Below are 22,613 nucleotides of genomic sequence, written 5' to 3' on the forward strand. Positions count from 1 at the left end.
ACATTTTGGAGGTCAGTCGCCTCAGCTTCAGAGCATCCCTGTGGGTATTCTTTAAGAGAGTGGCCAAGGACCAATCCTATTTTACTCCTTCATCAATGGCACTCCCTCACTCACAGGGTTAGAAGTGAGGATGTTTTCTGATGATTGCACAATGTTCAGCATCATTCAGAACTCCTCAGATATTTAAGTAGTTTATGTCCACATACGTCATAACCGGGATAGTAGCCAGACTTTGGCTGGTAAGTGGCAAACAACATTCATGCTGCAAATGCCAGACAATAACAATGTCCAATTAGAGACAATCTAACCAATGCTCTCACATGTTGCCGTCACTGAATCCCGCATTACCCGCATCCTGAAGGTTATCATTGACCAGAAACTGAATGGGACGAGGCAGATAATTGTGCTGGCTGAAAAAACAAACAAACTAGAGGCTTGTAAATTGCTGCACGTAACTCACTGCCTGGCTCCCCAAAGCCTGACCATCAGTTACGAGTGACAAGTATGATGGAACACTCCCCACAAGCTTGGATGGTCGCAGTTCCAACCACTCAGAAGTAGTTTGACACCAGACCACTTGATTGGCACCACATCCACAAAAATCCATTCTTTCCACCACCATCTACAAAAATGTGTTTCAGAAGTTCACCAAAGATCCTCACCTTCTTCTTTATCCAAAGCCAATACCATATAGAAGAACAAAGGCAGCAGCTACATTGGAATACCATCACTTGCAAGTTCTCCTCCAAGCCTGTCAGCACCCTGACTTAAAAAATGTATCACGGTTCCTTCAATATTGGTTGGCCAAAATCCTGGAATTTCTTCACTGATGGCAAAATATGTTCCTTCCAACACATGGATTGCAATAGTCTGTTTGTGTGGATTTTTCACATTCTCGCCCTGTCTGCGTGGGTTTCCTCCGGGTGCTCTGGTTTCCTCCCACAGTCCAAAGATGTGCAGGTCAGGTGAATTGGCCATTCGAAATTGCCCGTAGTGTTAGGTGCATTAATCAGACGGAAATGGGTCTGGGTGGGTAACTCTTCGGCGGGTCGGTGTGGACTTATTGGGCCGAAAGATCTATTTCCACAATGTAGCGAATCTAATGTAATTTCAGTCAGCTCAAAATCGCCTTCTGAAGGGAAACTAAGAACAGGCAATTAATAGTGGCTTAGCCAGTGACACTCCCAGGTTCATCAGTGAATTTTTTTTGTAAAAAGTGTCTGAAGTCAGAGTAGACCACAAAGTCATTAAATTTAAATTAGGATCATGAACTATATTTAGCTCAATACCGATGGTCCATCGTTTAATGGCCTTAGTTACAGTGGTTTGAAACACCCCAGGAGCTTGACAGGCGATTTCAGAGGACATTTAAAAAATCCAGCAAAATGCTGTATGACTGAATTCACATGATTCACGTTAGATAATGACGGCAAATTTCCTGTCCCAACGAAAATTAGTGAAATATCGTGATGACAATTATGTTTTTTTTTTCAAAAAAGCACTTTAAATGAAGCCAAATGCAGCTTTCAAACACAGACGGCATGAAATAGATTTGTAGCAAGACATAACAAAAAAGTAATATCCAACGCATGGAAATAAAACAATTAAAACATGACAAATTCGATGCGTTTCGATACATTGACCTCACTGCAAATGGCATTGAGACGACGCTTGCTTACGTTACTCCCTGGTGGTCTAGTGGTTAGGATTCGGTGCTTTCACCGCCGTGGCCTGGGTTCGATTCCCGGTCAGGGAACTCAGTTTTTGAAGAGGTATCGACAGTGTAAATGTGTTTTCATGTAACTATTCCAGCTTTTATATATTACTGCCTATGAAACCAAATGTTTACCAAAGATCTGGTTGGTGATCTCGTGCTACATCAATTTTCATCACTTTCATCTCCGGCGTCGGCTGTCACCCAGGAGAAAAATTTGTCGACTGCGAAAGTGTTGGATCAGTGGAGGGAGATTTCAGGAGAGCTTGTGGCGAGATGGGTGGGAGACGGTGACAGTGCAAAGAACATTGAACATAAAACATAGAACAATACAGCCCAGAATAGGCCCTTCGGCACACGATGTCCTAGCTTAAGCACCTATCCATGTACCTATCCAATTGTCGCTTAAAGGTCACCAATGATTCTGACTCTTCCATTCCCACAGGCAGCGCATTCCAAGCCCCCACCTCTCCGCTGGGTAATGAATCTAGTTCTGACATCCCCCCTATACCTTCCATCCTTCACCTTAAATTTATGTCCCCTTGTAACACTCTGTTGTACCCAGGGGAACTTGTCTCTGACTGTCTATTCTTTCTATTCCCCTGATCATCTTGTAAACCTCTTTCAAGTCACCCCTCATCCTTCGCCGTTCCAATGACAGAAAGCCGAGCACTCTCAACCTATCCTCGTACGATCTATTGTCCACTCCAGGCAACATCCTGGTAAATCTCCTCTGCACCCTCTCCAAAGCTTCCACATCTTTCCATAAATGAGGCGACCAGAACTGCACACAGTACTCCAAATGTGGCCTTACCAAGTTCCTATACAGCTGCAACATCACCTCACAACTCTTGAATTCAATCCCTCTGCTAATGAACGCTAAGACACCATAGGCCTTCTTACAAGCTCTATCCACCTGAGTGGCAACTATAAAAGATCTATGAACATAGACCCCAAGGTCCCTCTGCTCCTCCACCTAACTAAGAACCCTACTGTTAACCCTGTATTCCGCATTCTTCTCTGTCCTTCCAAAATGGACAACCTCACATTTGACAGGGTTGAATTCCATCTGCCACTCCTCAGCCCACCTCTGCATCATATCTAAGTCCCTTTGCAGCCGACAACAGCCCTCCTCACTGTTCACAACTTCACCATTCTTCGTATCGGCAGCAAATTTACTGACCCACCCTTCGACTCCCTCCTCCAAGTCATTAATAAAAATTACAAACAGAAGAGGACCAAGAACTGATCCCTGCGGAACACCGCTTGTAATTGAGCTCCAGGCTGAATGTTTACCATGTACCACCGCTCTCTGACTTCGACCGGTTCTCTATCCAACTGGGCAAACTTCCCACTATCCCATGCCTCCTGACTTTCTGCATATGTCTACCATGGCGAATCTTATCAAATGCCTTTCTAAAATCCACGTACACTACATCCACTGCTCTACCGTCATCCACATGCTTGGACATCTCCTCAAAGCATTCAATAAGATTTGTAAGTCAAGACCTACCTCTCACAAATCCGTGCTGGCTGCCCCGAATCAAGCAGCGTCTTTCCAGACACTTATAAATCCTATCCCTCAGTAACCTTTCCATTAGTTTGCCTACCATCGAAGTAAGACTAACTGGCCTGTAATTCCAGGGGTTAACAAATACAGGTGTATACACCTAACCTTTTGCATTATCGAGTACTTTGCACATATTTATTTTCATGCCCGTTTCACAGTTCATAATTCACTTTATGCGAGGGGAAAAAAGGAATATCAATTTCTAAAACTTTACACTCACGAATCTGTTCCTCTTCCGAAGAAGAATTACTTCTCTCCCCACAATGGTCACTAGTGTTGCCCCATATTTCCGGTACTTGTCGTTTTCTTTCATATTTTCCTTTCGAGAATCATGACAATCTTACCCTCCTTCGGAACCCTCGTCCCATCTCAGGAAATCGCCACACTGATTCTGTGAATTGGAGGTGCCGATGTTGGTCTGGGGTGGACAAAGTTAAAAATCACACAGCACCAGGTTATAGTCCAACAGGTTTATTTGTGCTTCTGTGATTTTGAACTTGATTCTGTGAATGCAGTGTGTTTTGTTGGGGTGAAGGGCAAGGTGGAGAGGGGAGGTCACTTAACCACACGTTCCTGCAAACACTTTTTTCCCAGAATGTGACACTCATTCATTCACAAAATGTCCATACTCTTGCACAGGCAGACGACGCTGGTAGGAGCGATACCTGGCACATATGCACATTCCCGCCGATATACATATGGAGAACACAGCTGGAGCGGGATATGTAGCGATTCCTACAGTCGGAAATATGTCCAACACTGGGAGAAACATATTCAGACGAAACTTCTCTCAAATGGAGCAGTGTGTTGAGCATTGTTTTGCCTCCACTAATTCAAACTGCACAACAACTGAAGTAGCTTTCCACTGCATATGAAATCTGTAGAAAAAACTTGCAGCAGTCTGTTTGAATCAGTAACTTAAGGCGAGATTTTAGAAAGGAAATATTGCTAGTTAGGAGGAGAGAGAATTGAAACATAAGAAAAAAAACAGATGCCAATTCTGTAACTCTTGATGGGCGCTTACGTGCACCTTTCTTTCTAATCAAAACAAAATTTGCTGGAGGAAACTCAGCAGGTTTGGGAGTGCCTATAGAGAGAAATCAAAGTTAAAGTTTCGGAGTTCGCTATTCCTCATTCAGAACTGCTCGTGTCACAGGTGCTCTCAGACCTGCTGAGTTTTTCCAGCAGTTCTTTATTTTCATTATTGTTCATTTTTCTTTCTCCTTTGAGATACTGGAACATTTACGCCGAACGTCTCCACAAAATTAATGAATCTGTATTACTGAGGCAATTCCCAATATTGCACAGCAGGACATAAAGTGCAATGTTGGTTTCAAAACCTTGTGAATATTTCGGTAACGATTCATTAAATGGCTATAACGAAGATGGCGGCAACGGCGGCCACATAAACCTGTTTCCAAGATATCTATGAGTATCCCCTAGGCAAGGTTTGCTTACAAAGTCTTTGTGGCGCAATCGGTTATTCAGGTGCGGCATTCATAGCAATGTTGGTGGTTTGAGTCCACTCAAGGACGTGTGTACGAATTTGAGCATTCTTGCTAAAAACACCACCATGAATTGTTGTGCACTCAATCCCAAGGAAATTATCCACAAACGTTATCACCGCAAGAAAACCGGAAGATGATCATTCATCAATTGAGAGATCAGTTCGTGCTATCTTCTTATGCTCTGCTGTTTTGCACCTGTATTGCAGCAATCCTGGAGCAACTTAGGACAGATGCTGGAATCTCTCCTGAAAAGACTGGAGACTACAAGCGAGTCAGACAGCTTCCATTGAGAGAAATAAAGCTAAACTTTCGAGTCTGGATAACTCTTTATCAGAGCTGGTGAAATATGGAATGGGCAGATTTAATGCAGTAAGGGGTTTTTCTGAATGCTGCAGGAGAGAGGATTTGAATCGTTCAGATTAAATGATCGGAATGTGAGAATGACAGAACAATGGTGTGGCGAATTGCCAGACTGGAATTGTCATGCTAAGAGCACTGTATGTAATTTTTGCTTCTTGGCTGCAGAGAGTCAAGGAGGGGACGCACCACCCAGGATAAATTGCAATAGGCAAAAATTGCTGATCTGTGCTTCCTTCCCATAATCGAATTCAAATCTCATTGAAATTTACAAGATTACATGTCGACTCAGGAGGAATATCCCCACCAGCTGCGAATTTAAAACAACGGAAACTTCAAATGGAAGTATACAATAAACATAAAACGTTTTCAATCGGTAAATTTGTTTTTGGTTATTTTCCACACTTGGGTAGGATCCGCGGGAGTACGTTGAGAATGAGACGTTTGGAGTAAACTATACAGGGGAATAAAGAACAACTGTTGTGTAACAGATGAATATAAATTAACGCCAAATTAATGTAAATCATATTATTTGCCAACGATTGTTGTTGATTCGTTTATTTGTTCGGAACAAGAAAACTGCTGGTGGTCCCAAGATGTTCATATGTTCTATCACAGGAACAATTTTGCGTTAGCCTCCGTTAAGAACTGGGCTATGAGAGACCAAACAAGAAATTCAGAACCGGATTCGTTCATTCGGAAACACGGGATTACTGCAAAGATTCTCTGAACGGAATACGAACTTCTGGGAGAAAAAAAAATCATTGGCTTTGCCAATCCATTCAATTTACCACTGAGTCGTTCCACCCGTGCAAGAGTAATGTTTAACATTTAAAGTGTGAAAAATAGGGAATAAATGCTGATCAGCTGTGTGAGGCAACACTTTTCTGGTTGTCACTCCTGTACATGACTCGTTGTCTGCCAACTGATACAATGTGTTCTAACAACAAATGTCTCCACTTATTAAGCAACTACTTAAACTTATTACAAGCAGGATTGTAACAGGATACTCAGATCTGGAGGAAGAAGCAAAATGTAAATGTGTAGTCACTAATTACTTCATCTTGACCTTCAGCAAACTCTACCATGACAGACTGAAAACAACAAATGCTGGAGATCACAGCGATTCAGACAGCATCTATGGAGAGACAGCAAACTAACGTTTCAAGACGGGAGGACGCTGATGAAACGTTGGTCTCTCTCCATGGATGCTGCCTGACCCGCTGTGATGCCAGGTTTTGTTGTTTTCATTGCAGATTCCAGCATCTGCAGTAATTTGTTTCCGCCATGACAGACTTTCGTGTGAGTGTGAAAGCAATGAGATGGTTTCTTGAGTGACGTCGTGCTTATGTCAACCAAGAGTGTAGTGCTAGAAAAGCACGGCAGGTCAGGCATCATTCGAAGAACAGGAGGGTCTTTTTTATTTCAAAAATATACTTTATGCATAAAATATTTTGATGATCTGTACAATTGGTCATGCCATACATACGTAAACATTCCATTACTTTGCACACAGAGATCGAGAAATCAACCATATTTCCAGGTCTGTACGTTTACTACCCATATATTTAGCTGAGGTGTCAGCAGAGCCCACTTACTGCGTGGGCCCCCTGTTCTTTGGCAGGCAGACCTTACATGGTAGTCTTTCCCCACCGCGCCTTGGTGGCATCTGCCCCAAGCTTCAGCATGTCCCTCAACACGTCGTCCTGGACCTTGGAATGTGCCAGTCCGCAACACCCAGTCGGGCTCAGCTTCTTCAGCTGGAAGATCAACAGAGTTTTGGACAGAGCAAAGACCGTCCTTCACTGAGTTGATAATCCTCCAGGCACAGTTGATATTCGTCTCGGTGTGGGTCCCGGGGAACAGGCCGTAGAGCACGGATTTCCGCGTTACGGTGCTGCTCAGGACGAACCTCGACAAACACCACTGCATTCCTCTCTAGACTTCTTCTGCGGAGGCACATTCCAGAAGGAGGTGTGTGACAGTCTCATCCCCGCCGCAGCCGCTTCGTGGGCAGCGTGCAGTGCGGCTGAGAGTCCGGGCGTGCATAAAGGATCTCACAGGTAGAGCCCTTCTCAACACCAGGCAAGTCATGTCTTGGTGCTTGTTGTAAAGTTCAGGCGATGAGGCATTCTGCCAAATGACTTTGACAGTCTGCCCAGGGAACTATTCGACAGGATCCCTTTCCTTTTCCCGAAGGGCCTCAAGGACACTATGTGCTGACCACTTCCTGATGGACTTGCAGTCAAAGGTGTTTTTCTTCATAGATTTCTCCAGGAAGGACAGGTGATACGGAACGGTCCAACTACTTGGAGCATTCCACAGCGAGGCCAGGCCCATCCTTCGCAACACCAGGGACAGGTAGAACTTCAGTATGTCCTGACACCTGATATTAGCGTACCGTGGATCCATGCACAGCTTGATGCAGCCACACACATAGGTGGCCATCAGGGTGAGAGTGGCATTGGGATTCGACGTTTTGGGCAAACGCACTTCATCAGGAATGTGGCCTGGAGCCTTGACAGTGAAGTGATAAATTGGAGTGGGCTGAGGCAGGGGGATAGGTAAATGAGACTCGGATAGGTAGATTGAGGTGTGGGTAATGGTGATAGGTCAGAAAAGATGCTGGAGCAGGTAGGTAGGAGGGAAAATGGACAGATAGGACAGGTCATGAGGATGGGGTCGAGTTGGACGGTTGGAACGTGATAAGATTGGGGGAGGGGAAAATAGCAAACTGGTAAAATCCACATTGATGCAGTGGGTTTTTTTAAGATTAGATATGCTACAGTATGGAAACAGGTCCTTCCCCCAACAAGTGCATACCAACACTTCCAAGAATAATCCACCCATTCCCCCAACCTCTAATTACTTAATGTTATTCTAATGTCATGGTTAGATATTTAGTGCTAAGTCTTGCACGATGGTCTTTCGTTCCAGACCCTACTTAATGTTTTCCTAATGTCATGATTAGATATTTATTATCAGCTCTGCTACAGTGATCGTCTATTCCAGACTGTAATGATAGACATTTATCTATTCTATCTCTGACAATAGAGGAGAAAGTGTGGTCTGCAGATGCTGGAGATCAGAGCTGAAAATGTGTTGCTGGAAAAGTGCAGCAGATCAGGCAGCATCCAGGGAACAGGAGAATCGACGTTTCGGGCATAAGCCCTTCTTCAGGAATTCCTGTTCCCTGGATGCTGCCTGACCATCTCTTACAATAGTCTCCTGTCTCAAGCTGACTCTACTAACTACTAATTCGATATTTTAATGCCATGTCCCAAATATTCTTGGTCCCAATCCTGTCATACTAACAGTTAATAGAGAAACTTGCTTCATTTCTTGAGTTAACCTTAACCTTACTCTGCTAATTGGTGGAAGAGCGTTCCACTGTGCTTATCCCATCTTGCCTTCCACAGACCACAGATTGCCATTGATCGTCAGGCTTAACCCTTCCCATGCTTTCATGTTCTTTATTTTCCATAATAGGAATTGATCTGCCTCATGAAAAGAATTTTCATTTCGGTCAGGAAGTAATACAAAAGTACATACAACATTGACTAAATGAGAACTTGAGTGTAGTCATGATTTGGAGATGTCGGTGTTGGACGAGAGTGGATAAAGTTAAAACGCATACACCAGGTTATAGTCCAATCGGTTTAATTGGAAACACGAACTTTCAGAGCGCTGTATCCTGGACATCTACGCTTTTATTCTGACTAGAGGAAGTAAGGCAGATCGTAATTCGTCTTTGTGGCACAAGCGGTTAGCGCATTCAGCTATTCACCGAAAGGCTGGTGGCTCGAGCCCACCCAGGGGCGTGTTTTCCTCTTGTTGAACGCCACACTGCGTCAGTTTGTCGTGTGCCCACCAGATCGAACCGCTTTTCAGACTGGAGGCCTGTGACCAGTGCCTCTGCTTCTCGTCATTTATATAAAATAGATCAGTGCTGGTCCCATTGCTTTTTGTCATTTGTATAAATGATTTGGGTGTCAACATAGCAGGTAGAGTTAGTAAGCTTGCAGATGACACCAAAATTGGAGGTGGAGTGGACAGTGAAGAAACTTTCCTCGATTTGAGCAAAGTATTGAAATCAGCTTCAAATTCGGTTAGATTTCAGACCAAGGGAAGATGGGACAATTTAACGATACAGGTGTTTAAAATAATCTTTCGGCCCAATACAAATAATTTCAGCTAGTAAGTGAGTAAGAAACGGTTGTCTGTTCTCCACATCATTTTGATCCCCGGCAGTTTCTGTTTTTCTTTAATGTTATGTGTTCACTATGAACCATAAAATGGAGAGTCGCGGAAGCTGGAAATCGGAAATTGCTGTCAAAACTCAACAAATTTGGTAGCGTCTGTGGAAGAAATAGAGTTCGAGTACAGTGACACTTTATCAGTGCTGACAGCAATTTCTGGTCACGTTGCTACAGAATCATCTTGAACTCCAGACAACTTCACTCAAGGGGAGAACTCCTTGAGCGTTTCTCATACATGAGTGCTCATATTTACTCACATCTGCTTTGAAGTCGGCATTTCCGAAAACTGCTAATGCCAATAACATTTTCTCAGGGCTAACTTACTGCAACATTTTTTCTATTTTGGATAATCGTCTATCCATTGCGACTGCACATTTCAACAAAGGAGATGACTGGCAGTTTGATATTGAACTCTCCACCAGTTTGTCGGTGCATTGCTCATCTGTCTGGATATCACGCACATCTAAAGAGATCGATTGGTTTCACTGCATAGCCGGTGGGATTGAGCCACACAGTCCAAAGAACAGCGTGATTCGGAGATGCCGGTGTTGGACTGGGGTGTACAAAGTTAAAAATCACACAACACCAGGTTATAGTTCAACAGGTTTAATTGGAAGCACACTAGCTTTTGGAGCGACGCTCCTTCATCAGGTGTCGGATCAGCTAGTAGTTGCCTGTAGTGTTCCTGGTTGTTCAGTTGTCGGTACACTTCCTTGCAGTAATCTGTTCTATTCTGAATGACAACTGCTCCTCCTTTATCTGCTGGTTTGATGACAATGTTGTGATTGGTTTTGAGAGCCTGGAGGCATTGCGATCATTGCAGAACACACATGGAAGCATAAATATGGAAATAAATGGAAACTGTTCCCTTAGGTGATGTAGCACGAAAGTAAAGATGTAATGAAAGAATGAAAATAAATGAGTGCTAGTGATTTAGAGCGAGGAAAAGAAAACATGAGAAAAGGGTGAGGTTTGAGAGGGAGTACAGACGCGCGAGGGCGCGAGTTCTAGGGCGTCAAACAGGTTTTGCCATCACATATCTTTATTCTTCCCATGGCGTGTTCTTTTGCCAGGTGTGGCAGTGTATAAACTACGTCAAAATGGAAATGTCCAATTACTCGGATTCGAGCCACGGTTGCTGCGGCCACAACGCAGAGTACTAAACACTATACAATCACGGCGCCACACAACAACCGTGACACTTTGGCTTGCCGAGGGTTCACTTATAAAACACAGCGCTGGGAAGATTGAGATAACCTCTTGCTGCATCGAGAAGAGATGTACAAAGTTAAAAATCACTCAACACCAGATTATAGTCCAACAGATTTAATTGGAAGCACACTAGCTTTCGGAGCGTCGCTCCTTCATCAGGTGTACCAATGTGAACTGGGTGGCGTGTCAGCGGATAAGAGGAATAATAGAGATCAGGGCAGTGAAGAAGGCTTTTGGCACACTGACCTTTATCAGCTAGGCCATTGAGTGTAGACATTGGGAAGGTGTATTGCAGTTGTCCAGGACGTTGGAGAGGCCGTACTTGGAGTATTGTGATCAGTATTCGTCACCGTTACTGGAAGGATGTTAGAAGACCAAAGACATCGGATTGGAAGTCAGGCCATTCGGCCCATCAAGAACACTCCGCCATTTAATCATGGCTGATGGGCGTTTCAATTACACATATCCGCACTCTCCCTGTAACCCTTATACTTGCGACAGCAAGAATTTATCAATCTCTGCCTTGAAGACACCCAAAGTCCCGGCCTCCACTATGCTCCGTGACAAAGAATTCCACAGGCCCACCACTCTCTAGCTGAAGAAATGTCTCCTCATTTCCATTGCAAATTGTCCTCCTCTAATTTTAAGGCTGTGCCCATGGGTCCCAATCTCCCTGTCGAAGGGAAACAACTTCCCAGCATCCACCCTTTCTTAGCCAAGTATTATCTTCCAAGCTTCTTTGCTTTCCCCTCAACCTTCTAAACTCTAATGAATACAATCCTAGGATCCTCAGCCGATTATCATATGTTATGCCTACCATTCCAGGGATCATCAGTGTGAATCTCCACTAACATGCTCCAGTGCCAGTAAGTCCTTCCTGAGGTGTGGGGCACAAAATTGGACACAGTATTATAAATCGGACCTAACTAGAGCTTTATAAAGTCTCAGAAGCACGTCACTGATTTTATAGTATTAAACTGGAAACACTGCAGAAGAAATTTACCAGGTTGTTGCCTGGAAACAATGGACAGAGTTATAGGGAAAGGTTAGACAAACTAGGATTTTTTTTCTTCAGAGCATAAGAGACTGAGGGGGCACCTTGTAGAGGTGTATAAGCCTATGAGAGGCATGTCGACGGTGAATGCACTCAGAGGAGAAAGTGAGGTCTGCAGATGCTGGAGATCAGAGCTGGAAATGTGTTGCTGGAAAAGCGCAGCAGATCAGGCAGCATCCAGGGAACAGGAGAATCGACGTTTCGGGCATAAGCCCTTCTTCAGGAATGAGGCTCATTCCTGAAGAAGGGCTTATGCCTGAAACGTCGTTTCTCCTGTTCCCTGGATGCTGCCTGACCTGCTGCGCTTTTCCAGCAACACATTTTCAGCTCTGAATGCACTCAGAGTTGGGAATTGTCGACGAGAGGGGATTAGTTTTAGGTTCAAGAAGGTGGTAGGTACATGAAATAAGCTGACAGCAGACATGGTTGAGGCGGGTGCATTAACATTTGGGCAAATACATGGATAGGAAAGGTTGAGAAGGTGTGGGCTAAGTGCAGGGAAATGGGGTTAGAGTGGATAGACCAGTTTGGGCCAAAGGAGCTGCCTCCATGCTGTTGGACTCTTTGACTCTATCTACAGCAAATACAAAAAAAAACTTTAACCCATTCACTCATCTGCAGGTCAACATCCACCCAACTATTCCTGTCCTTTTTACAGTATTTCAGCAATAGACCGGTATGGTTTGTCATTCCAATTGTATATCCAAATGTGCCATAGATGTCATGAGCATTTGTGCAGAGGTTAATAGTGGTAGAATGCTTCTTGGACTGGAGATCTGTGACTGGTGGAGTGCCTCGGGGGTCGGTGCTGGGCGAATTGATGTTTGTCATTTATATCAAGATTTGGTTGAGAATGTCCAAGGCACAATTAATAAGTTTGCAGATGTCATTAAAATAGAAGTTATTGTGGACAGTAGGGAAGGTTCCCAGAAATTGCACATCTGGAGTACTGCATGCGGTTCTGGTCACCACATTTGAGGAAGGACATTCTGGCTATTGAGGGAGTGCAGCGTAGGTTCACGAGGTCAATTCCTGGAATGGCGGGATTACCTTACACTGAAAGACTGAAGCGACTGGGCTTGTATACCCTTGAGTTTAGAAGACTGAGAGGGTATCTGAATTTTATTTTAGATTACTTACAGTGTGGAAACAGGCCCTTAGGCCCAACAAGTCCACACCAACCCGCCGAAGCGCAATCCACCCATACCCCTACATTTACCCCTTAGCTAACACTAGCCCTGTTGGACTGTATGAATCTGAATGCAGACAGAAGCTGATGGTCCTGGGCCAGAAGCTCAGGCACAGTGTTTTTGCTGTGCCATCGTCTTGGAAAATTCTCTGTGCCCTCTCCAGTACAATCACATCTCTCCTATAATGTGGATCAAATACTGGAAAAATGCTCCCGCTGTGGCTTAATGAACACTTTTTTTACAATTCCGGCACTTACGTTTTCCTGCTCTTAAATTCTGTACCTCAGCTAATAAAGGCAAGTATCCCATTTAGAGTCAGAGAGTCACAGAGATATACAGCATGGAAACAGATCATTTGGTCCAATCCATCCATGACGACCAGATATCCCAACCCAATCTCGTCCAACCAGCCAGTACCCCGCCCATATCCCTCCAAACCCTTCCAATTCATATACCCATCAAAATGCCTTTTAAATGTTGCAATTGTACCATTCTCTGCCAATTCCTCTGGCAGCTCATTCCAAACACGTACCACCCTCTGCATGAAAATGTTGCCTCTTAGGTCTCTTTTATATCTGTCCCCACTCACCCTAAACCTATGCCCTCTAGTTCTGGACTCCCTGACCTCAGTGTAAAGACTTTGCCTATTTATCCTATCCATGCCCCTCATAATTTTGTAAACCTCTATACGGTCACCCCTCAGTCTCCGACGCTCCAGGGAAAACAGCCCCAGCCTGTTCAGCGTCTCTCTATAGCTCAAATCCTCCAAACCTAGCAACATCCTTGAAAATCTTTTCTGAACCCTTTCAAATTTCACAACACCGTTCTGATAGGAAGGAGACCAGAATTGCATGAAATATTCCAACAGTGGCCTAACCAATGTCCTGTACAGCAATAACATGACCTCCCAACTCCTGTACTCAATATTCTGACCAATAAATGAAAAAATACCAAACGCCTTCCTCACTATCCTATCTACCTGCGCCTCCACTTTCAAGGAGCTATGTACCTGCACTCCAAGGTCTCTTTCTTCAGCAACACTCCCTGGAACCTTGACATTAAGTGTCGAAGTCGTGATAAGATTTGCGTTCCAAAAATGCAGCACCTTGCATTTATCTGAATTAAACTCAATCTGCCACTTCTCAGCCCATTGGCCCATCTGGTCTCGATCCTGATGTAATCTGAGGTATCCCTCTTCGCTGTCCACTTCACCTCCAATTTTGGTGCCATCTGCAAACTTACTAACTGTACCTCTTATGCTCGCATCCAAATCATTTATGAAAATGACAAAAGCTAGAGGACCCAGCACCGATCCTTGTGGCACTCCACTGGACACAGGCCTCCAGACTGAAAAACAACCGTCCACCACCACACTCTGTCTTCTACCTTTGAGCCAGTTCTGTTTCCAAATGGCTAGTTCTCCCTGTATTCCATGAGATCTAACCTTGCTAATCAGTCTCCCATTGGGAACCTTATCGAACACTTTATTGAAGTCCATATAGATCACATCTTCTGTTCTGCTCTCATCAATCTTTTTTGTTACTTCTTCAAAAAACTCAATCAAGTTTGTGAGACATGAGTTACGACGCACAAAGCCATGTTGACTATCCCAAATCAGTCCTTACCTTTCCAAATATATGCACATCCTGTCCCTCAGGGATCACTGCAACAACGTGCCCATCACTGAGGTCAGGCTCATCGGTCTACAGTTTCCTGGCTTATCTTTACCGCCCTTCTTAAACAGTCGTACCACGTTAACCAACCTCCAGTCTTCGGGCACCTCACCTGTGACTATCGATGATACAAATATCTCAGCAAGAGGCCAAGTAATCACATCTCTAGCTTCCCACAGAGTTCTCCGGTACACCTGATCAGGTTGTGGGTACCTATCCTCCTTTAACTGTTTCAAGACATCCAGCACTTCCTCCTCTGTAATCTGGACATTTTGCAAGATGTCATCATCTATTTCACGACAGTCTCTGTCTTCCGTATCCTTTTCCACAGTAAATACAGATGCAAAATCTTAGATTAGATTACGTACAGTGTGGAATCAGGTCCTTCGGCCCAACAAGTCCACACCAACCCGCTGAAGCGCAACCCACCCAGACCCATTACCCTACATTTACCCCTTCACCTAACACTACAGGCAATTCAGCATGGCCAATTCACCAAACCTGACCATTTTTGGACTGTGGGCGGAAACTGGAGCATTCGGAGGAAACACATGCAGATACGGGGAGAATATTTAAACTCCACACAGTCAGTCGCCTGAGGCGGGAATTGAACCCGGATCTGGCACTGTGAGGCAGCAGTGCTAACCATTTCGACACCGTGCCACCAAAATGGAAATATTCCTTTACTCCCTCCCCCATTTTCTGTGGCTCCACACAAAGGCCGTCTTGCTGACCTTTGATGGGTCCTATTCTCTCCCTAGTTACCCTTTTGTCCTTAATATATTTGTAAAAACCATTTGGATGCTCCTTAATTCTCTCCTGTCTATACCTGACATATGCTTCCTTCTTTTTCTTAACCAAATCCTCAATTTCTTTAGTTATCCAGCATTCCCTATACCTACCAGCCTTCCCTTTCACCCTGACAGGAATATACTTTCTCTGGATTCTTGTTATCTCATTTCTGAAGGCTTCCCATTTTCCAGCCGTCCCTTCACCTGTGAACATCTGCCTCCAATCAGCTTTCAAAAGTTCTTGCTTAATACCATCCAAACTTTTCGATCTGGTCTCTCCTTTTCCATCACTAGTTTAAAATGAATAGAATATGGTCGCTGGCCCCAAAATACTCCCCCACTGACACCTCAGTCAGCTGCTTTGCCTTATTTCCCAAAAGTAGTCACGTGTTCCACCTTCTCTCGTAGGTATATCCACACACTGAATCAGAAATTTATCTTGTACGCACTTAAGAAATTCCTCTCCATCTAAACCTTTAAAACTATGGCAGTCTCAGTCGATGTTTGGAAAGTTAAAATCCCTACCATAACTACCCTATTATTCTTACAGATAGCGGAGATCTCCTTACGAGTTTGTTTCTCAATTTCCCTCTGACGATTGAGGGGGTCTTTAATACAATCCCACTAAAGTGATCATCCTTTTCTTATTTCTCAGTTCCACACAAATAACTTCCCTGGATATATTTCTGGGAATATCCTCCTTCTGCACAGCTATAATGCTATCCCTTATCAAAAACACCAATCCCCCTCCTCTCTTGCCTCCCTTTCTATCCTTCCTGTAGCATTTGTATCCTGGAACATTAAGATGCCAGTCCTGCCCATCCCTGAGCCAGGTTTCTGTAATTGCTATGATGTCCCAGCCCCATGTTCCTAACCATGCCCTGAGTTCATCTGCCTTCCCCATTAGACCCCTTGCATTGAAATAAATGCAGTTTAATTCATTAGTCCTACCTTGTTCCTGCCTGCCCTGACTGTATGACTCACTTCTGTTCTCAACTGTACCAGTCTCAGATTGATCTCTTGCCTCACTGCCTCCCTGAGTCCCACCCCCCACCTTACTAGTTCAAATCCTCCCAAGCAGTTGTAGCAAATTCCCCTGCCAGGGTATTAGTCCCCTTCCAATTTAGGTGCAATCCGTCCTTCTTGTACAGGTCACATCTACCCTAAAAGATATTCCAAAGATCCAAAAATGTGAATCCTTCTCCCATACACCAGCTCCTGAGCCATGCATTCTTCTGCTTTTTCCACTATTCCTGCCGTCACGAGCTCATAGCACTGGGAGTAATCCAGATATTACTACCCTTGAGGACCTCCTTTTGTAACTTTCTGCCTAACTCTCTGCAATCTCCCTTCAGAATCTCAAACTTTTCCCTTCCAATATCGTTGGTTCCAATGTGGACAATGACCTCTTGCTGGCCCCTCTCCCCCGTGAGGCATCCTTGATCCTGGCACCAGGGAAACAACACACCATTCTGTTTCTTTCTCTGCTGACCACGGAAACTTCTGTCTGTACCTCCGACTACAGCATCCCCTGACACAATTGATCTCTTGGAAGCTGACGTACCCCTCGTTGCATTAGAGCCAGTCTCAATACCAGAAACTTGGCTTTTCGTGCTACATTCCCCTGAGAATCTATCATCCCCTTCATTTTCCAGAACAGCATATCTGTTTGAAATGGGTATGTCCACAAAAGACTCCTGCCCTCGGTGCCTACCTCTCTTATCCTGCTGGTGTTAACATATCTATGTGACTGTATCTGAGACTTTGCCCCCTTGCTAATACTGCCATCCATCACATACTGTTGCTGTTGCAAACTCCTCATCCCTTCTGTCTCTCCCTTCAACTTATCCATTCGAACTTATAAATGTTGTTCGATGCAAATCTTACGGCAGATATAATCCTTAATAATAACCCTTAAATTCTCTTTAAACTCTCACATCTGACAAGAAGTACATATCACTGCAAAGGCCATTTTTGTTCCTTCACAATCTACAGACCCAGAAAATAACACAGTCATATTCCTCTACAAAACACTGCACCAGTTTAAAATATCAGCTATAGCTATTAATTTAAGTTTGATCAAGAGACTTCGCTCCAAAAATATATAATCAAGAAAGAATCCACTGTGCTGAATAATGCAGCCTTTCTCTTGGACACACTTAAGTTAATTGTTGTTTTATCTGATTATGTTGTGAACTTCGTGCAAACTGGTTCCTCCAAGATTCGATGTAAAATTCACCGTTTGTTAATTTTCCCAGATGCACTCCGATGTCCAGCGGCACATGAATTCAAAAACAGCAAAGGCAGTAACTGTGCAGGTTCTCTCTCTCTCCTGCACTGTCCTCACTATGTGCTTCTCCCTTTTAAAACTGCTGCTGTTTTGATTTTTTTCCCAGAGTTCCAAAACAATGCTGCCTCTTAACTATTTTAGCTAATTATCATGGGTGAAACGTTTCCCACCAATGCAACAAATTAAGGAATTCGCTCCAGTACAAAGCTGCTAGTGCTTCTGCAGATTACAAACTCTTCTGGAGCTCTCTTGAGGAATTGAATGTAAGTGTGAAAGTAAATGATTATCAGTGATAGTTAAAGACAATAAACCATAAGATGGAAGAGGTGGATCTGATTTCTGGAGTAAGATTTATAAGGGCATGAGATTTGGAAAGTGCAAATATGTCTTGCTGACAAATGTATTTCTTTCTGCAACTGATTCCTCATTGTGTTCATTGACCAGGTGCGGCAGATAGCAAAATATCGCAAAAACAAAATGGCGGTGGCCACAATGAAGAGTTATAACCATGATATGATCATGGTGGTGCAGATCAAATGGTGTTCTGTAGTTTGCTTACTGTTAACTCACAATGCACACAGATCAATCAGACCAATTGTTTAGCACAGCAATAAGATACAAAGGGGCGAAGTGACAAAGAACATTCAATGACATTTCAATGGGTGGAAGAAATGATAGAATCCCTTTCCATGTACAGAGCAGGTAAATGGCTTTTCAGCAGTGTGAACCCGGTACGATGTCAGGAGTTTGGAGAGAGAGACACACATTCCCTGACACAGTGAAGACAAAGCTGTATTACCTGGTGTTTTCATGAACTGAATATGATGTTGAGATGTCAAAGTCAGCAACATTGAACTTGGCAGCATCTCATGAGGTCATCCGGGGCCTTACCTTGACTAGCCTTGGAATTTCTGTAGCTACACAATGAAGTCAGAAGCTGAGATTCTGTGAAGAGTTACTCAATGCCTGACTCAAAAAAATCACGAAACGTAACTCACAAGTGCAACAGGGTACTCTCCACAAACCTGGATGAATACAACTCCACAAACATCCTTCAGGACAAAATAACCCATTTGATCAAAACGCCATTCAGTACCTAAGCTTATAATTAATACATCTCCGGTGCACAGTGGCACACGAGCATATACAAGGTACAGTGTCTCAACATGACAATGTGTGGGAATCTCAAGAGCAGTGAGGACAGGCCAGAAAAAGCTCCGAAGCAGTGAAACTCCAGTGTTCCAAGTCCATGACCATCAGAAAAGTTAGAGAAAGGAAAGAACCTCGACCCTTCTCATCTAAGGATTGGTGCTACTTCAGTTTCCTGAAATGCTTGGCAGCCTCTGTCTCGTGAGAGTTGTTGCAGACTAGAGATGGGAATAATCCAAACTGGCAGCAGACTTTCTCTTTGGCTCAGTCTGCATATAACTGATGAGACCTGCTAAATTCGAATGGCAAGTATTTAAAATCATGTTAATCTTTATCCCAGATTTACAAAAACAAAGGGGGGGCTCCATTAAAACAGAAACTTCTCCCAGGGTTATCTCCAAGAGAAGAAACTAACCACAATGGAATTTCAGAGACATTTGGAGAGATGCTGAGAAATACACCACTTTATGCTCAGCATGCACATGTTCTTTATTTTGTATGCTGGAGGACATTTACATCGTTGACACTCTCCTTTGAATATCCAACTGTGGGCCATGAGCAATACAGAGTCAAATATATTTGATTAAGCAGCTTTATTTATTAATTTAGCAATGTGACCGGGCTGGAGTTTAGTTCCATCAGCAGAAACAAAACCCAACTGTCAGAATGCGGTTCAGTTGTGGATGTGAATACCAGCAGTGAAAAAAGCAAGGCCCATCCCCTGCAATCAGTTGTGAATTTGCTGGTGTTTAAGCAGGTTGGATGACTGAGTGAATCCTTTCCCACATACGGAGCAAGTGAATGGTCTCTCCCCAGTGTGTACTCGCTGGTGCGTCTTCCAGTTCGATAAACGTGCAAAGGTTTTCACACAGCCAGAGCATTTGAAAGGTCTCTCATTGGTGTGAACTCGCTGGTGGGTCAGCAGGTGGAAGGACTGGGTGAATACCTTCCTACAAATCGAACACGTGAATGGCTTCTCCCCAGTGTGAACCGCTTGGTGAGTTAGAAGGTTAGAAGACTGAGTGAATCCCTTCCCACAAATAAAGCAGGTGAACGGCCTCTCTCCGGTATGGATTCGCTGATGCTTCAGAAGGTTGGATGCACGGGTAAATGTCTTCACACAATAAGAACAACTGTATGGCTTCTCCCCTGTGTGAACTTGTTGGTGTGTCAACAGGTGAGAGGATTGGGCGAATCCTTTCTCACACACGGAGCAGGTGAATGGCCTCTTGCCAGTGTGAAGCTGCTGGTGTTTCAGCAGGTTAGATGATTCTCGAAAACGCTTCCCACATTGCGAGCAGCTGAACGTCCTCTCCCCAGTGTGACTACGTAGATGTATCTCGAACTGAGATGGGTAGTTGAATCCCTTCCCACAGTCCCCACATTTCCATGGTCGCAACATGGTCTGGGCGGCTCTGTGACTCTCGAGGTTGGATGATGAGTTGAAGTTTTGTCCACACAAAGTACAAATGTACATTTGCTCCTGCTGAAAATGTTAAAATGTTTATTCAGGAATGATAACTAGTCGAAGTTCTTTTCACAGTCAATGCATTGGAACATTTTCAGTCAGGTGTCTGGATCTTGGTGTTATCTCAGTCACATCGATGATTGAAATGTTTTGAACAGGCAAGCGGAGCAAACGTATCTCCTTTCACATTCAAATGCCGAGAATAACCAGGATCTGTTTGTCGTCAAGCAATACTTTCAAATCTGGATATGACATTGTGTTATGAGTTTTCTGATCTCAGCTTTTCTTCCAATGTCCCTGTGAAAAGAGGTTAAAAATAATCACTAATCAAGGTACAAAACATAATTTTAGAGCAGGCATGTTTAGTTTCTATGGAACATTCTTTCCCCTATTGTTTCCTCAAAACTGTAAGCACTCATCCCATACATTTTCTGTTGTCCCTTTGGAGAGATTTCAATCTGTCACACTTCTTCAAAATTTCTCTCCTCTCTGTCTTTGTCCTCTTCTGTCTGAGTTCAATGCTCCAACCCCAGTTGCAAAGTGACAATAAAGTCAACGAGTCAATGGTCACTTGTGTCTTGAAACCCAGACTGCTCCCTCTCCCATCATACAAGTTGGCTGCCGTTTTTATGACCCTGCCCTCGAACAAGAGACCCTGCTGACTCAAACCTGTCTGAATGGTCAAATGTGGGTTTCGGGCTTCCTTCATGCAACTCCAGGTGAAATTCAGTTTTCTTTCTCTTCACATTTTCCTCCTTATTCCTTATCAAATATCCTGCAGTTCTCTCCTCTAATCCTGGCACAATTAAGTAAAAGTAAAAGTAAATCCTGCGCCTGAACCATTTTCAAAATGGTGGATGGGAAAGAGTCATATCCATACAGCAGATCTTTTCTTCCCTCGATTTCTTGGAGCATTAATTATTGTATTTATAAGTGATAACTTTTTTTTTTTAATTCAAAGGTAAAATCATAAACAACATACTTTAAATGGGAGGAAATGGAGAGAGCAGAAATTTCAGGAGAGACCATGTGGGAGGTCCAAGAATGGATCGAGAGTTCAACACAAAAAAACAATGAACTTTCACAGCTGACCGATTGTGACATAACAAGCATCTCTGGGAATCGGAGCTCTGTCCAAGAAAACCAAACAAAAAGCTGGCCTTGCAGAAACCTCAGTTTCAGAACAGCTCACAGCCTGGACAATCATGATTTCATTGACCAGTGAGTATTTGTTCTGAAGATTTAAAAAACTTATAAATCATAAATTCCTTTGGCAAATCTATAATAGACTCTGATGTTTTACTGAGATCTGTGTTTTGTTTTCTTTAAATATAAAACATAGTTATGAAGTTATCCGAGAGCAGTGCTTTTAGAGCAATAAGAGGGTGGTACTGTCTGGATCTGTAAATAAAGGTACACAGATGGCCTTTAGTAAATAAACATGCTCATCCTGTTTGATGTGTGAGGTTATCGAGAATTTCAATATTTCTGATGATTGCGCCTGTAAGAGGTGTGTTTGGTTGTGAATCCATTGGGTCATATGGATCTGGTGGAGCAGCAGTTAGAGGCAATAAGGATGTGATGGATTGAAGTTCAGGAAGTTAGAAAACTGCAATTACAGTCAAATGGATGGGTTAACTATAGGACAGGTAGCAGAGGCAGACAGAAAGTGCAGGAGTCTCCTGTGGCTATCTGCATCTCAAACAAGTGTGCTGTTTTGGAAAATGTAGGGTGTGATGGACTATCAGGGGAATGCAGTTCTGGCAGCCAACTTTCTGGGACCAAACCTAGCCATACCGTGACGAGAGATATGTCCAGTTCCAAGCAATTAATTGTGATGGACACTCTCTTTCTTTCTGGGAGCACAGACAGACATTTCTGTGACCGACAGCGGGACATCAAAATGGTCTCTAGCTGCCCTGGTCAAGGATGTCTTGGAAAGGCAAGAGTGACATTGTACATTGTACCAATGATATCGGAAGAGAAGGGAGATGGTTTTGAGGACACAATAAAGGATATTGAGCAGGAGATTGGAAAATAGGTCCTCTCGCGTAGTAATATATAGATTACTCCCTGTGATAGGTGAGAGTGAGAAGAAGATATTAGAGCAGATGAATGTGTTAGTGAAGAGCTGGTGCAGTGGGCAGCGAGTCACATTTTTGGATCATTGGAATCGTGTCTGAGGCAGAAACGGCCTTATGAGAAGGATGGTTCGCAGCTTAATTAGAAGGGGACCGGTATCCTAGTGGGTAGATTGCTCATGCTACACATGAGTTTGAAACCAGTAAAGGCTGGGGAGATGGGGCAATAAATAGTGAGAAAAGAGGAATGACTGAGGCTGGTACAATTGAGAAGAGGAGCAGGTCAAAGAGTCAATG

The 22,613-nt window shown here is 43.7% G+C and overlaps 1 protein-coding gene and 1 non-coding gene across 2 annotated transcripts; one reads left to right on the plus strand and one right to left on the minus strand.

Annotated features, from left to right (window-relative positions):
* Positions 1–1,684: 1,684 nt before the first annotated feature.
* trnae-cuc (transfer RNA glutamic acid (anticodon CUC)) lies at positions 1,685–1,756 on the plus strand. Its single transcript has one exon. It is a non-coding gene; the product is annotated as a tRNA-Glu (tRNA).
* Positions 1,757–19,494: 17,738 nt separating this feature from the next.
* LOC148140743 (uncharacterized) lies at positions 19,495–20,169 on the minus strand. Its single transcript, XM_087978917.1, has one exon. The coding sequence runs from the start codon at positions 20,167–20,169 to the stop codon at positions 19,495–19,497; it is 675 nt and encodes a 224-aa protein (XP_087835043.1).
* Between the last annotated feature and the right edge of the window lie 2,444 nt (positions 20,170–22,613).

The sequence above is a fragment of the Chiloscyllium plagiosum genome, unplaced genomic scaffold, assembly GCF_037043375.1.
Source record: "Chiloscyllium plagiosum isolate Xiang-an unplaced genomic scaffold, Cpla_swu_hap1 HiC_scaffold_35, whole genome shotgun sequence".
In the NCBI taxonomy this organism is placed as follows: domain Eukaryota; kingdom Metazoa; phylum Chordata; class Chondrichthyes; order Orectolobiformes; family Hemiscylliidae; genus Chiloscyllium; species Chiloscyllium plagiosum.